Here is a 17610-nt window from a genome sequence, read left to right on the forward strand (position 1 = left end):
TTACATAATAAACTGGTTAAAAATAAAAAAGTAGCTTGGATGTAGCAAGCTACTATTGATGTAGCTTAGCTTGCTACATTTCCCAGGGGGGTAGCTTCAGTGTAGTGAAGCTTCATTTAATGTAAAGTAACTGGTAGCTTAGCTCACTACATTTTCCAAGTAGCTTGCCCAGCACTGGTTATAACAACTCACGTCTAGTCAAGATAATAATAGTACATTGAAATGACTTGTAAATCTGAGTCGCTTAAAATAAATAAATAAGGCAACAAAGATTTTTTTACAGTGCACTTGAAATACAAATTTATATAACAAGTACACACAATACATTTGCGTAAATAATCTAGATTAATTTTACTCTAAAAATATATTTTTAAATTTTGAGAATTTGAGCATACAGGCATATCAAATTCATATTTTCTTTGTACAAATATTTGAAATACAGTAATGGTCAAGTTTAAAATTATTTATATAGAAAAAAATAACTATGGAATAACACTCGTGTGCATTATTTTCAATGTTAAGGGTTCAGTCATCCATTTCAAAAATATGTTTTAAAATGAAATGTGTTCCAATGAACGAAACTAATATGTTTGTCAAAACTTTATTTTCTGTCTACAAAAGTAATTTCAAACATTTAAACATACCTCTTCATATAACTGTAAACGATTTTTAAGGTCATGGGAAACATTGAGCTTAACCATTGTTGGGTAAAATGGACAAACCTACTGAATCTAGAAAATATCCACATTTGGCCCAACCTCTGGTTGAAACAAGTTATACATTTTCTAGTATTCAAACACATACAGACCGCCAAATGGATTAATCGTTCAAAAATGGGTAAAAAATGTTTTTAAGTAACCATTCAGGATACTGTGCGTGTAAACGTCATTGACGCTTACCGCCAATCAGCATCACGTGTTGCAGAGCGAAGGCGGAAGCGGAAGTGAGGCAGTGGCTGGCTGCAGAAACATGGCGTGCACATACACACGCGCGCACAGAGGAATGACAGGTGCTATGTGTGTGTTTACTGCGCTTATAATCGCACATGTGATCCTGCAGCCCGCATCGGCCAAGCCGGACAATTTAAGAGTAATCACTGATGCAAACTGGGAGGACATCCTGACGGGAGAATGGATGATCGAGTTGTAAGTTGTGCGTTTAAGTTCTGCAAAAGTATGTGTGTTAGTTTGTTTGCATAAAAATTAGTGTAATATACAAGTCTAAATCAATATCTAGTCATAGGTCATTCATTTATCGTTCGCCGCACTGTACTTGTCATTGGTTTTGCTTAGCGGAAGTTCTGTGGAAGTGAAGGCACTCTGCTAACTACTTCCCTTACCCAAATTAAGCATGGTTTACCCTACACATTTCCTTTAGAGCTTCTCGAACAAAGGGGTTGTGGTTAAATAGATCTAATATTAAACAAATTAACGTCAGTGTTTGAGGATCTCTTATGGATGACATCTTCTCTATTATTGGATTAACCATTGTGTTTATCTTCTGCAGTTTTGCTCCATGGTGTCCCGCCTGCCAGCAGCTGCAGCCCGTGTGGAATGAGTTTGCAGAATGGGGTGAAGATTTAGGAGTATATATTGCCAAAGTGGATGTCACAGAGCAACCAGGTATGTCATTATTCACATGAATCCTCTTTTGTTTCATACACATGTCTGGCAAGTCTGACATTTGGCTGGTTTTCTGTGCTGCAGGTTTGAGCGGGAGGTTTATCATCACAGCTCTTCCAACTATTTATCAGTGAGTTTCTTTCTTTTTACACAAATCTGCATTTACCCTTTGTAACGTAGGGCATCTTAAACTTGCATTTATATACATTAGCTCTCATGGCAAGAAGTATGATCTACAGTTTGGTGTAGCTAAAAATGTTAAATTAACTGTTAAAAGCGTATTTGTATGAAAGAAGTTTCTGCATATAGTTTATAGAGGTGCTGTGTGTGTGCATTTCACTGTAAAGATGGTGTGTTTAGGCGATACCAGGGTGCCCGGTCTAAAGATGACTTCCTGAGTTTCATTGAAGAGAAGAAATGGCAGAGTATAGAGCCGATCTCTTCCTGGTTTGGCCCCTCATCCTTCCTGTAAGCATGCACTCTGTGAGGGGGTATTGCTGTTGGTTTTATATATTGCGATAATGCAAAATGGCTGTAAGGTTTGGATAAGATGTTTAGATCATTTCTTTACGACATCAGGGTGGGTGTGTAAAACATCTCCAGAAGGGAAAAACTAATTTGAGTTGATGTGTCTTATTGATTAATGGGTCAATGACGTTACGTTAATTTTTTGTGTCCGTATGGTTCAATTAAATGTAAAAGGGTTAAAATTTCAAAATAAATTTGCAGATTACTTGCATACATTTTCTTTTTTGAGGACCAAGTCTAAAATTTCTGGTTTCATTGAATTTTGAAAGAATATTTGGGGGATAATTTCAAAAATGTCAATGTGTTGTCTGTCTCAATTGGTTTAACTAGTATTGTTTTTAATAAAAAATATAAATATATTCATAAAAATGTGGAATCTAGTTTAGTGAATTATGATTTTTTTACATACATTTTTACATCATTTGTCAAAGATTATTTTGAAAACAGAGCAGTTTTCAGCGTATATCAGGACAAATATTACAAAAGCGCATTAAAATTTACATTTAGAAATAACTCATAAAATTATATTTTAAAAATATTATTATTTATTTTTGATGGTTACGCTTATGGCATGTAAGCATAACCATCAAAGTGGATAAAATATTTTATATTTCTCATTCTTTGGCGCAATTAGTGGTTACACCATTTAACATTTTCAGGTCCATTGAATTCAGCCTTAACTTTCATAAAAATGGAGCAAATTACATTTTTTATTGCATAAAATTAACATATATACACTGTGCATTGAAATAAACCTGGTGCGTGCTTTTAAAACAAGGTTTTTTTTTTTTTTACAAAGATTTTTGAATTTCTCATCCTGCCAATCCGTTTGTGTAACTAACCCTAATATATCATATATTATTTTATTGAGACCATTTACAAATTCAGTTAATCACTGCTTGACAACCAAGAGTTATTTTTACTTTTTTCCAGGATGAACGCAATGTCGGCCCTCTTCAAGTTATCCATGTTTATCAGGGTGAGTGTTAATCTTTTTTCATAACTGCTGGTTAATTTATTTAAACAGTAGATACACGTTTTCCATTTGTTTTCCAAGTTTTTGCATACATTTTTTTTTTTGAAGTTTTGTGTAAGACAACAATTAAGCTTTTTATAGAAATTTGTATAATTTCCTAGTAATTGTGTTTTATAATGGGTATTACTATTGTTTATCAGGCATTGCCATAATTATTTAACGGAGCAACTAGGGGTCCCAGTTTGGGGCTCATATGGAATATTTGCTCTGGCAACACTTTTCTCAGGATTGGCCCTCGGATTGGTAAGAGTATATATATGCTTAAAGGAAAACACCAGCGTTTTTCAATATTTTACTATGTTCTTCCCTCAATTTAGATGAATTAATACATACCTATCTTTTTTCAATGCATGCACTCATCTTTGCACAGCACGTCGTGAATGTGTTAGCATTTAGCCTAGCCCCATTCATTCCTTAGGATCCAAACAGGGATGAGTTTGGAGGCCACCAAACGCTTCCATGTTTTCCCTATTTAAAGACTGTTACATGAGTGGTTACAAGAGTAAGTATGGTGTTACTGCGCGCTGAGGTCAAAGTGTTGCAAACTAAGTGCTCTTCCGCCATAAAATATATAGTCTTATTTTTTACCCATTTTAAAAATCGGCACGTTTTATTTTGTGCCAGCATACTTACTAGTGTAACTACTAATGTAACAGTCTTTAAATACGGGGGGCATTGAGGTGTTTGGTGGCTTCTGAGTTTATTCCCGTTTGGATCCTGAGAAATGAATGGGGCTAGGCTAAATGCTGACACATTCACGATGCGCTATACAAAGATTAAGTGCACGCATTGAAAAAAGATAGGTATGCATTGATTCGTCTGGGTTGAGGTGGGAACATGGTAGAATGTTGAAAAACGGTGGTGTTTTCCTTTAAAACAGTATTAGAGTTGTTTTATTGTCATTTTGGCCATATACAGTTTGTACAGAGTGACAAAAAACAATGTTCCTCCAGCAATATGGACTACACAAGAAATAGATCACAATTTTTTAATAAACAGACAATAAAACTCTTTATAGTTCTCTTTTTGTTCACATCCTTGAATCATTTCTCTCAGGTGCTGGTTTTTGTAGCGGATTTTGCGTTCCCGTCACGGCGGCTTTCACCAGACTATCACCACAGAAAGCATAAACCTATCTGTGTAATTACAGGACCATGTAGTGAGCCAGAGTTCTTTTAAGAAACATACAATTTAGTAAGATATTGTGTAAATGTGTAATTTTAAGGAAAGCAGCCCAGTGCGCAGGCACGTCTCCGGCAGCAGTCAGAAGATGAGCAGGAAGCAGATGGAGAGGAAGAGGATGACGAAGACGAATATGGAGGAAAGGCCGAAGAGTGGACGGAAATGGACGGAGCCGATGCTCTCAGGAAAAGAGGCATAAGGGTGACAGAGGAGGACACCTAGAGGACTGAAGTGAACCGATTCTCATACTGTGCACAAAACGACCACACAAACCACATTGTTTTGGCAATGTCTATATGTGCTGCCTTGGCAATGCTGTACCACATGATGTCACATGTGATGTCATAGCTCCCTCTCAAAGATTCAGTCACTATTGACTGAAAAACCTGATGTGGTTGTGCTTCTTTCTCACTCCTGGCGCTGGGTTGTGTGTTTATTCCTTTGATGTCCAGTTTTAATTATTACACTCCTTGCTATGCAGTATCTCAAGGGTGTGTGTGTGAAAAATGTAGGCCTACTTTTAAGCATTTCACAAATCACATCATACAAAAAACACTGAGCAGATAACCAAGATCAAACAGCAACCTCACTGTGACTCTGAAGATTAGTTGTAAATGCAGTATTTGAGAATTTGGAAGTTTTGGCGCTTAATTTGTAAATATTTTATTATTTGAGCGGCTGTTATAAAAAGCTGGAATATTTGAGTTTACTATTGTTTTTAGTTTAACAGTTTATTTTTTCTCACCAAGTTTGACTTCATACTGTTTGCTTTTGATTTTGTTGGTTTTGGTGCTGCAGTTTTGAAAAACATAAAATGATCATTATTAACACTTGTTTTTTATACCGATTTGCGTGCGAGTAGGTGTGTAAATTAACCTCTGGGAAGAGCTATCAGATCATTTTATATTCATCCCTAAAGGGTCGTTAAGGAAATACATTTCTGTTTTGTTTCATTAACCCTCAACTTTCTGGTACATAGCACGTAGTCACGTGTTAATGATTTTGAAGATGTGTTATGCACAGCTTCTGGTGTGTTTCTTTCATGCAGTTCATTTAAAAGTCTGCAGTTTGTCCAACATTTTCTTGGTTTTTACTCATGTTACTTTCAATAATTTCTAAATCATCAAAAATGAATTTTGTTGCTTCTGCTTTTGCTCACCTTTGAACTTTGACTCCTGACCCTTGACTAACCCTGACCGATCATCTAGAATTAAAAATGTTCTGGTTGGTTGTTTACAGCAACAGATACTAAATTGTGAATGTCTGCACCTACAACTCCATTCCTTAAAGTGTGTGTGAGTGATGTTTCTGTATTTGAATGGTGTGAATCAGGACTGGTAATAAACAACTTTGAACTTTGAAGCCACATCATTTTTGTCATTGCTTTAGAAAATGTGACCCTGTCCAAATGCCTAAGTGTAATCTAAGAGATTTGAAGCATAAAAGTTTTCAAATCTTTGACATGACCTTACTCGGTCAATATTAAATATATCAAGGTTAAGTTAAACGAATGTTCTTTACATCAGTGGTTCTCAAACTGGGGGCTGCGAGATGGTGCCAGGGGGCCCCATGACATTTTATAAAATACATTAATTTATCATAAATTCTGTGTAATGAAATCTCAGAAAAATAAGGCTACTAAACAACAGCAATATGTTATATAATTTAATAGGTTTTATTTAATTAAAATTATTAATTAAGTGTTAGAATGTTTTATGTCATACATTTTCTTTTGGAGGGCTGTACCCAAGGGGGGCCACATGCCGAAAAAGTTTGAGAACCACTGCTTTAAATTATGTAAGATGATTTGATGTAGAAATGGTAAATCATAAAAAAATACTAGCTATGTTTTTACAGACTTGGTCACAATTAATAAAAACAGTTTTTACAATTTCTGCTTCTTGTGGAAAATAGTAGTCCATAGTTAATCTCATGAATTAGAAAAGTGGTTTACTCATCTGGAGTACACGAGTAAGTATGGTGGCACAAAATAAAACACTTGTTTGGAGCCATAGGAATGAATGGGGCTAGGCTTAATGCTAACACATTCAAGAAGTGCTGTACAAAGATTAAAAGTGAACGCATTGAAAAAAGATAGGGATGTATTAATTCATCTAAGTTGAGGTAAGTACATAGTGAAATATTGAGGAACGGTGGTGTTGTCCTTTAAAGGCGGAGTCCACGATGTTTGAAAAACGCGTTGGAAAAGGAGACGGGCCGACTACCAAAACACACTTATAGCCAATCAAATCAAATAAAATGCCGGGTTGCGTATGTGTGGGGCGGGTCTATCAACAGAAGGTCCAGATTCTGTTGGGGTAGGGGCGTGTTTGTTTGGGTGATTTCAAATATCAACATTGGCTTTCAAACATCGTGGACTCCGCCTTTAATTATATTAAGACTTAAAGCAGTTTTTACAAACAAACATTACAAAAAACAATACTGGTGTGCATCTTGATGTAACAATTGCACTGATATGTTTTACAATACAATACTGTGCAAATGTCTTAGGCCAGTGGTTTTCAAACTGGGGGCCGCGAGATGGTGCCAGGGGGGCCCCATTTTATGAAATACATAAATTTATCATGAATTCTGTGTAATTAAACCTACAAAATAAGGCTACTAACCAAAAGCACTACTTTTTTGTATAATTTAATGTTTTTTTTATTAAAATGTTGAGTTTTAGAACAGTTTTTTGTCACAAATTTTCTTTGGGGGGCCACGAAGGAATGCACCGTACACAAGGGGGGGGGCGCACGCTGAAAAAGTTTGGGAACCACTGTCTTAGGCCACCACCACCAGCTTTGTAGTTTTAGAAAAGTTTTATTGTCCATCCACACTGTAAAAAATACTTTGCTGCCTTAAAATTTTTTGTTGAATCAACTCGGATTTACATGTCATTTCAACTTACTATTATTTATCTTGACTAAAGATGAGTTCTTATAACTACAGGTGAGTTGTTATAACTTATAAATTTAAGTTGACTTTTCTCAACTATATTTTATAAGTTGTGACAACTAATTTCTGTTGACATGACTTGTAAATATGAGTTGATTCAACAAAAAATTTTAAGGCAAAAAAGTTTTTGTTACAGTGCATATTTATTTTTTCATCCTTAAGATAGAAACAGAAAATACAGGAAATATGTACAGAAAATTAAACATTTTCAGAACTAAATGTCTTCTTCAGGCATCAGTCAGTATTTAGTGTGACTTCTCTTGGCACTAAACACATCTTGAGCATTTTTGAGGCGATTGAAGTCCTGAAGTCTTGTAATTAGAAACTAGGATTCATTTAATTTCATTTAGTTTTAAGAGATATTGCAGTTGCCTGCTATAGTAGAAAGGCAGTTTTTACACAAAGTACATACTTTTATACTTTTTTAATACTACATACAAATTTTCTGTATTTTCTGGTTGTATAAAGAAACTGATCAATTATTTTAGGACATTCCACAGAATCGGTGCAATTTGCATGTAACTCTATAATTGAACTTAATTTTTTTAACACTAAATCTGATAACAAACATATTCCACTTTTCAAAATGAGTATTGGTCAATCTCAGGTAACTAGTTTAGTTTTCTTAATAGAGGTTGGAGACATTTTGGTAACAGGACTGAAAGTAACAGGACTGAGTTTTTGGCATAGATTTAGAATATACATGAAATATAGCTGCGTTAAATATGTGCTAGTAGCATGAAACGCTGAGCAAATTTGTGATTTACCAAAATGTTTTATTTTGAAAATAAACCAATAACATCAAATAAATAATATAGGTTACAGGACTGAACATTAAGATTGACACTTACAGTCATAGCATCAATATCATAAAATATAAAGAAAAGAAAATTAAAAAAGTAACTTTTGATCTACACATGGCCTTCAGAAGATCCAGATGATGTCACTTCCTCTTGAAAATGTGACTTGTGGAATATTCCTAGATATTCAGAGTGAAATCCTGGGGACATGATTAAAATGGGCATTTTATCTAAAATAATATAATCTTTTTCAATGGTAAAAAATATTTAAAGCAAATATGGGACATGGACCCACACAAAATGCAACCCCCCCCCCAAAAAAAATCTGAAGAATTGTATGCTTTATATTTAAAAGTAAACTACAGAGATAGAGAGCAGGGATAAAAAAAAAATGCTGTTTTTCAATTTTCAATGTAGTTTTTATTAATGTTTTAAATGACATTGTTAAATTTGGTGTTAGATTACCATGCACACTGTAAAAACACTTTGCTGCCTTAAAAATTTTTTGTTAAATCAACTCAGATTTACAAGTCATTTCAACTAAGATAGTATTTATCTTGACTAGAGATGAGTTGTTAAAACTACAGGGGAGTTGTTATAACTTATAAAATTAAAAGACAAGGTGTTTTTAAATGAAGGCACCTCAAACCTTTTAGTTTGAGACAAGGCGAAGCCCTGTCTGGGAATCTGCCCCATTGTGTTTATGTTGAACTGGACCTTAAGTTTAAGCTGCAGCATTTTTGTCAAGTCAACATATATATTTTTATGTTACTTTAACTTAAAAATTAAGCTAAACAATTTCAACTTGATTTTATAAGTCATGTCAACTTATCACAGGTAAAAACTTAAAATAGTAGGTTGACAGTTGTTTTAACTCCATGCTGCATTTTCTTTACAGTATGTGATGCTTTAACATCTGTAGAGGGCAGTATTTTGTACAACTCCACATTTGACCACTTTCTCACTTTACAGCTCTTGTTTGGGCTTACAGTTTCTGTCAGTTTTTCAGTTGTGTGTATGTGCAAACTTCATAAAGATAATTTAAGCCCTTCTGGTCTTTTGAAAGACTATGTGACGTTTGTGACCAAATGGTTCGTTGGTTTTTTATAAATTGACAATTCACAAATAACCCTAAACCAATTATATTTACTGAATCGATTTAACAGATAAACTTATTTGTTGTGTTGTTTGAAGTACTGCAGAGCGTCTGTGGATGTTCAGGGATTGTCCAAAAATTTGGTGTTTATCAGGGCTGGGTGGCGGACGCTCACTGGTCCAGAACTAACATCTGGAAAGTTCTTTCTCTTTTCTTGTATAAAACACACATCCGCTCTTCTCACTGCTCCAGAGACACAGCTGTTAAAGCAGGAAACTTCACACATGCGGACACTTTTAACATGTTATACATGCTTTTTCAAACCCACCACTCAATGATTCTGATATCTTTAGAGAAGATCTTTAACCTGGCATGTTAGTGTTTCATTTTTATGCCCACCATGTAACTCTCCTTTTCAGTGGGTTTACAGACCAGGCTATAAATATGCTTCATATTTTTTTACCCACTGTCAGTTAGTGTTATTCAGGCTTGATGATGAAATTCAAAAGAAGTGTTGAATTATCAGATACACATGCACACATTGCTGGAGGGTATATTTGCCATTAACTTCTTTATAAAGTTGCAACCATTCACAGATCTCTCTCTCTGTCTCTCTCTCTCTCTCTCACACACACACACACACACACACACACACACACACACACACACACACACACACACACACACACACACACACACACACACACACACACACACACACACACACACACACACACACACACAAACACACACACAAAAGAAGAGCTCTCTGATATCCTTCCCTGCTGTCCTCGGGGATGTGCTAACCTCCTTTTCACATGCTCCACTTTGATAATGCCTCCAGCCTTGTTTGTATTCATATGAGTGGTGTTCACAATCTTTAAAACATTGGGACAACCTTGAAATTCCAGCAAAATACTGACAACCATCACTCATGGGTAGGCTTAACACACCTAACACCACGAAAATATTGTGTTATTTTCTGTAGATTTCAAACACTTTCCCCAGTTTACCATCTGTTGTAGCCCATATTACGTTACTACATCTATAAAACAAAGATCAAACTCTATTGATGCACAGTGTTGGGGGTAATGCATTACAACTAACGCGCATTACGTAATAATATTACTTTTCTGAAGTAACGAGTAAAGTAACGCATTACTTTGAGTTACTTCTTTAAAAAAGTAATGTGAGTTACTTTTCAGTTTAATTAATTCAATTTAAAAACAAAATAATGTACTGGCCTGACCTGCAAGGCCTGAAAGAGATCAAGCCACAGCCAAGTAAAAAAAGTAACTTAAAAGTAACTTAAAAATAACGTAAGCATTACTTTCCATGAAAAGTAACTGAGTAACGCAATTAGTTACTTTTTTGGAGAGTAACTTAATATTGTAATGCATTACTTTTAAAAGTTACTTTTGCCAACACTGCTAATGAGTAATCTAAGTGATCTGACAGATTTTATTTCAGAAATTAAAAACTACATTTTTTTGAGTAACAAAGACTATAACATTGATTAAAGAACACTGTTTATATTATTGCCATAATAATTACCGCAAAATGTAGTTTGCACTTAAAATTTTTACAAGTATTATACATAAATTAATAGTATTATACAAAAATAAAAATATAACTATCTATTATTTATTATAATATTTTTTTCTGTAATGCAGAAAATATATGCTTTGTCAAACCTTTTGTTAGCAGGTTTTAAACAAATTGAGAATAAGTGAGATACCAATGAGATATTTTAGGGTGATCTTAAGCCCTCAGAGAGACTCATGTGTGTTGTTTATAAGGACGGTTCTCGTTCGAGTGGACTGTCATTAGATGTAATTACTGTAATTGTCAGTACGCACCACCGCTGTGCAGAGCAACATGGGGCGGTGCAAAGATATAGTTGTGAAGGGAAATAAGCTTTTTGCTGCTTACCATCTTGGTTTAGTTCTACGGCACTTTATGATCAAAATCTTGAAAGCATCAGTTTTGCAATTCTGTGTACGCATGCGAAGCTAATCTGTTGCCTTGTGTTTTGCAGGAGGCCGAGGACATGATTTAACCAGCAGGTGCGGAAGTCAAAATGTTCCTGAATGGAATGCAGTTGTGTCTAATTTATTTCCCCATGATGACCTTTAACTCTTAAAAACATGAATTTTTAGCTTGACGACCAATGAAACCACTCCAACTCTCACAATACAAAATGTTTATCTCTATACAAACTTAATCTCCAAGATGTGATGCAGTTGTATAGTCATAAGGGCCTTTAATATTACAGATTTGAACATTTGTGGTTATTGGAGGAAATACGTTTCTAATGTGATGCTGCACATGGCTTAATTTCTAATCCTATGTTTAGACCGTCTGGTTGCCATGGTGTTCGCATAGAGAGATGCTTAGATAAACGCTTATTCATAACAAACATATGCTAAAAACAAATTCAGTTTAAACAAATTTAGGTCTTAGTTATGTTTAAATAGATATTTCTTCCATTCAGTCATAAGAGGAAATAAAAACAGTATGGTCTTATGAAAAGCACAGTTTAGGATATTGTTGAGATCCCCTGTGAAACTCTAGAGGAAGCAGATGTGAAATACCTCAAGTTTTTCTCTTCTAAAACTCAGTTTACTCTCTATTTAATCTAACTTTTTTAAAATAAATAAACATATTAAACTTATTAAGAACTCATTAGCATTTCCCCCATAGGCACATGAATATAAAACATATCATCTTATATATAAATACTTCTTAAAATAGAGCTTGGCTTCAGTTCTCTATGCATATTGTTTACGAATTGAGTCAAAGACAGATTACATTGTGCATTTCAGTGCCCAATTTAGAATTTTTCTGTCTCTCAAACCCCATATTACCACCCCACCCAAACCCATTTCCTATGTGGCTCTCACAATACACACACACACACTGAACACGTAATGTCTTGTAATTTTTACTTCGTATAAGAAAGTATAAAGTGAAAGGAGCACTAACACTGGAATTGTATGTATAAAAAACATACAATTACAAAACACAATTGACCATCAAACATACAAAAAACCCAAACAGCTCTATTCTCATACAGTATAGATGTTATTACTTAGCGTGAGCACATTGTGAAACACTCTCATTGAGGAGATTTTCTTAAGAATAAAAGTAGGAAAAATGAATTCTTTCTAGTGTGCATATGCAAATTATTAGTAGAACAAATGCATTCAATAAAGCTATACATTCTGCGAAGTAAAGGTTCCTGTAAAGTTTGTGTTAGGGTTCTCTTTAGGGCTAGCGGTCTCCTGTTACAAACGGCAAGAACATCTGGATATATTTAACAGAGTGATGCTGTTTTGCTCGGTCACAGTGTTTCATAGCCCAGCAGTGTTCAAGTTTAAAGTAAAGGTTTTCATAATTTCTGAAAAGGTGATTGGCAAATCAGGATTTTTAAGATGAAGAAAGAAAGAAATCTTTAACTCATTCCTTGCCAGCCATTTTTTAAAAAGTTGCCCGCCAGCATTTTTTTCACAAAAGTTTCACAAATTTTTCTTCTAAAAATATAAACATACAAATATATCAAATGAAAGAACAGACCATCTGCTTTCAAACAAACAATAAACAAACAAACAAATTGGGGGGAAAAACGTTTCATTCTATCAATATTTTTTCTCTGCTTATAAATTCTTAAATATGGGTATTTAATTTTTTTATTAAACTGTAAAAATAAAGGTACAAAAGCTGTCACTGGGGCAGTACCCTTTAAAAAAAGTCCTAATTGTATCATTATGATTTAGTTCATACAAATAACTATGCTTTGAAGTACTAATATGCACTCTTTGGGTAGAAAGGTGTACCTTTTAGAAAGGGTACTGTCCCAGTGACAAATTTTGTACTTTTTATTTCTGAGAGTGTAGCCAAAATCTGAAATAATTGCATTTTTGTGAAGGCATTTTGTTAGAGATCAGATTTAGAACAATTACCAAAAAGCTTCAGTTTTTTATCAATTGGGAAAATGTGATGTATTGCAGATTAACATAAAAATTAATCAGGAACACTTTTTTTAATGCAAATGTTTTCTTTTAATTGACGAGATAACTTCAATGGCGGGGAAAGAGTTAAAAAGTCTAGTTTAAAACACACGTCAGGTTCTTTACTGTAAAAATGTTCAACTTTAAAAAGTAAGTTACCTGGTTGCCTTAAAATTTTAAGGTAATTTAACTTAAAAATATTAGTTGAACTAAATAATATACTTTAAGTCAAATTAACTCAAAATGTTAAGGCAACCAGGTAACTTACTTGTTAAAGGTGCAGTATGTAGATTTTAGCAGCATCTAGCAGTGAGATTGTGAATTGCAATCAATAACTCAGTCCACCGTTCACCGAGAGGTAGCCGCCACAGGACAAACTTGTTGTCGTCTAAGACAAAATACAGTACTGACAAAACACGTGCTGTAAAGCAGTTTGTCCGTTTAGGGCTACTGTAGAAACATGGCGGCACAAAATGGTAATTTCCATGTAAGGGGACACGTGGTGTATGTAGAGAAAATCAACTCATTATAAGGTAATATAAACAATATGGTTTATTATGTCAGGTCTTTATACACCACTAATAATATAATTGTGTATATTATATCGCATTTCTGTCATTAGATCCTTCTAAATGTTACACACTGCACCTTTAAGTTTTTTACATGCAAGAATTATTAAACCATATAATTTTCTTCTGTATAACTCAGTGGTAGAGCATTGCGTTAGCAGCAGAAAAGGTCTTCGTTTTAAACCCAGGGCACGCACATCTGTAAAAAGTAAAAAAATTGGGTTTTCAACTGTAAAATTTTAAGTTGAAAAAACTTAACACTTTTTACAGTGTACTGATAAAAATGCATAGCTTGTAATGCACTGTTACTTTGTATGAAAGAGTATGCTAAATGTAAATGTATGTTTAAAATGATTAGAAATATGTAATACATAAAACAAGTCTCTAATAATCCTAAAACCAAAACTAAAACATGAAATATTTGCATTTAAGTGTGTCTGATTTTATCAGCACTTAAGGAAAGTATGAAAGGAAGTCCTGGAAAAGGAAGTAGAGTCCTTAAAACTTCCCGTGTCTGCTGAAATGTGGGCCATCAGGGTTCTTGTCTTACAGTAGTTATTTTCTGCCGAATCAGCCGTGTCGTGGTGGTGGTAACACAGTTTTGTATTGCTGTGGGCTGCTGGGAGACTAGAGGGTCAAGCTCTCACCGACACAACCTGCCACACTTGTGCACTGTTGAGCTTGTTTGTGACTGAGAAAACTGTTGTGGCTTTGTTGAGAGCAAACAATGATGTTTTCTTTTCTGAGCTTTCACTGTTCTTCATGGGCCTGGAGACACAGGAGGAGATAGCAGCACCAGTGTGTATTAGCATGCTGTGTCATCTCAAACAGTTTTACACTTTTTTCCAAAGCTGATGCTCCGGAGTACATCGCTGAATGTGTGATTGTAACAGAAGTAACTGATCAGGTGACAACCAATATCCCACATAGGCTAATAGGTGTGCTACTTCCATCTTTTTTGTCCTTCAGTAGTATACTTCATGCAATCTTTATGAATGAGACATGAACATCTTTCAGACCCACATTCAGTATTCTCAACCCTGTGCTGACCTGTCTGTGTATTTTGGTTGGTATTTGAACTATTAAATGAATTTAAATGGGCTTGTGCAAACTACCACACAATAAATACCCTCCACAATAAACTGTGTAAGTCCTATACAAGAGGCTTACTGACAGATAAAGAGCTTTTAAAAAAACTTAATAGATCCCTTTAGTAATCTAAACATTATGACAACACAGGCTGACTTACTTTCTATTCTGAATTTACCAGATTCAAGTGTTCTTGTAGATCGAATGGTAAAGCATAGAACTAGCAACACAAAGGTCATAGGTTTGGTCATAGCTAGGGATGCATAACGATTAATCGTGATTAATCTATAGCAGAATAAAAGTTTTTGTTTACATCATATATGTGTGTGAACTGTGAATAATAATTATGTATATATAAATATGCACACATGCATGCATAATTTTAAGAAATATAAATATATATTTATAAATTAAGTGTTTATATTTATATATAATTTATATTATACATAAATACACAAAAATATATACACGTAAACATTTCTTAAATATATAAATGCATGTGTGTGTATTTATCTATACAAAGTTATTATACACAGTTCACACACATAGATATAAACAAAAACTTTTATTCTGCTATAGATTAATGGGAATTAATCGTTATGCATCCCTAGTCCTAGGGAACACATATATAAAGAAATGTGTAGCTTGAATGCACTGTAAGTACAAAAGTGTCTGTCAAATGTATAAAAGCTTTTAAAAAGTATGGATTTTGATTCCTAGCTTTCCTCAAAATCAACAATTTGCAAAATATCAGTATTATTAATATTTTGTGATATGTGTAAATTATAAATATAAATATATATTTTTAAATATAATTTAAATATGTTTCAAAATATAAAAAAAATGTTGAAATATTAGAAATATGTTTACAAAACCTTATTTTTCATCAATATATTTTTTGGCCATTTTTTGTATATTTTAAAATATATTACATTTTTTTAAAGCATTTATATTCACATCGCACTGGAAGAAAAACTTTGTTTATGTTACAAACCTGTAAACATAAAAGGTTTGAAAAGGTTAAAAGTATAAATATAACTGTAAAATTAAATTTATAAACTATACTTTGGCCAGGAATTTTTTTTTGCCATATGGGTTGTAAAATTAGAAATTTATTTGTTGCCCTGAAATACATTTTGAAATATATGTTGATATATGAAGGTTAAAACTAAATATATTGTCAAATTAAGAAATATATTTAAGTGAGCTTGACTTTCTGAAAAATGTATTTAGCATATATTTTAAAAAAATTTGGCCAGAGAAATTTATTTTATTTTGCCGTATTGGAGGGATCTGTAAAATCCTTTGCATTGAAGACGTTGCATTTTAACAATTATTTAAAGGATTAGTTGCAATATTATACAGAGATCTTATAAATGAAAAAAAAAAATCCTAAAGAAAAAATATCAGGTTTAACCTTTAGGGACAAATGGTTCTCAATGTATTGTTAAATAGATACTCTACATATATACACATGCATACAAGTTGATGTCAATGAAAAACGAGAGACTTGGTTTAATCCAGCTCATCAGTGATGACACAAACACACAGGAATTCAGGTCACGCGTACTGTACACACAGGATTTTAATCTTAGGCTTTAGACGGTCGATAGGCATCTACAATTGATAGGCATTTGTCTAAGCAGGTTATGGGCAACATAAGGCTAAACAAAACATTTTAATACCAGTAGCAAATTCATTTGGATTGTTAGTATAAGCAAGCATGTAAACAGACAGAAATGACCAAAACCAAGCACTCATTGTTTTGTGTCTTTGACCTTCACGTGTGTGTGACTACTGTACGCTTTGTCTATACTGAAACTAAATACGAAGCTTTCATTCTTTTGCCGTGACTCTGAACTATGGACTGCACACAGAAACCCAAACAGGATCAAATATTTACTTAAATCTTCTCTGGTTTTCCTCTGCAGCACAAACAACAACATCACTTCCCTTTTCCCACATAGACTCAGTATAGCCTACCTGAACATACCAGACAGACTCTCATAAAAAAACCTTTGAGAAAAACAAAGGCAGATGCAACAAAAAGAGACAATGCAACAAAATAGCTTTATAATATTTGTATCAGCATCCTAACATGTAACTGACACACACATAAGAACCAGAAATGGACTGTTTACAGAAAATTGTTCAGAGAAAAATCCACTCACATAAATTATGCATCTAGAGCTGTCACAATGATTAAATAATCGTCTCATCGCAATTGTTTGACCTCATTGTGATGATTTCAGATCACCGCAATGATTGCACATTTCTGTAAAAACACAAGGGGGAGCTGCAGGCAATTTTTTTCAGCCACTGCAGGCATGTGGTCCAGTACTAATATGATCTTAGCAGGATTGACTATTATTTAAGACCTATTCTGGTATAGTTTATTTTTCATTGCATTTTTATTTTCATGTTATTTTTCAGACAATTTATTGTGTTTAATTCTTATGAAAAATTATTAGTTTTTAAAAGATATATTCATTAAGTAATGTATTAATATTTACTGTCATGTAAACCTTGCAAAAATTGTTTCACAACAATGTGTGAAAATTATTTCATGAACAAACAAAAAAAATTATGAGAATTAAATGTCAAAGCAATAAAACAGTCAATAATCAAAACAATAAAACGATTTATCGTCATAATCGTCACAATTTATTAGACAATTAACCGTCAGCCAAATTTCATAATTGTGACAGTCCTATATGCAT

At 33.8% G+C, this 17610-nt stretch overlaps 1 protein-coding gene across 1 annotated transcript; it reads left to right on the plus strand.

Moving 5' to 3' along the window:
- Nucleotides 1–914: 914 nt before the first annotated feature.
- tmx1 (thioredoxin-related transmembrane protein 1) lies at nucleotides 915–5730 on the plus strand. The gene is made up of 8 exons (XM_073873476.1): nucleotides 915–1145; nucleotides 1507–1622; nucleotides 1707–1749; nucleotides 1959–2090; nucleotides 3084–3118; nucleotides 3317–3429; nucleotides 4243–4306; nucleotides 4412–5730. The coding sequence occupies exons 1-8, from the start codon at nucleotides 970–972 to the stop codon at nucleotides 4588–4590; spliced, it is 858 nt and encodes a 285-aa protein (XP_073729577.1). The 5' UTR covers nucleotides 915–969; the 3' UTR covers nucleotides 4591–5730.
- Nucleotides 5731–17610: the final 11880 nt, after the last annotated feature.

Source organism: Misgurnus anguillicaudatus, chromosome 11, assembly GCF_027580225.2.
Source record: "Misgurnus anguillicaudatus chromosome 11, ASM2758022v2, whole genome shotgun sequence".
Lineage (NCBI taxonomy): Eukaryota > Metazoa > Chordata > Actinopteri > Cypriniformes > Cobitidae > Misgurnus > Misgurnus anguillicaudatus.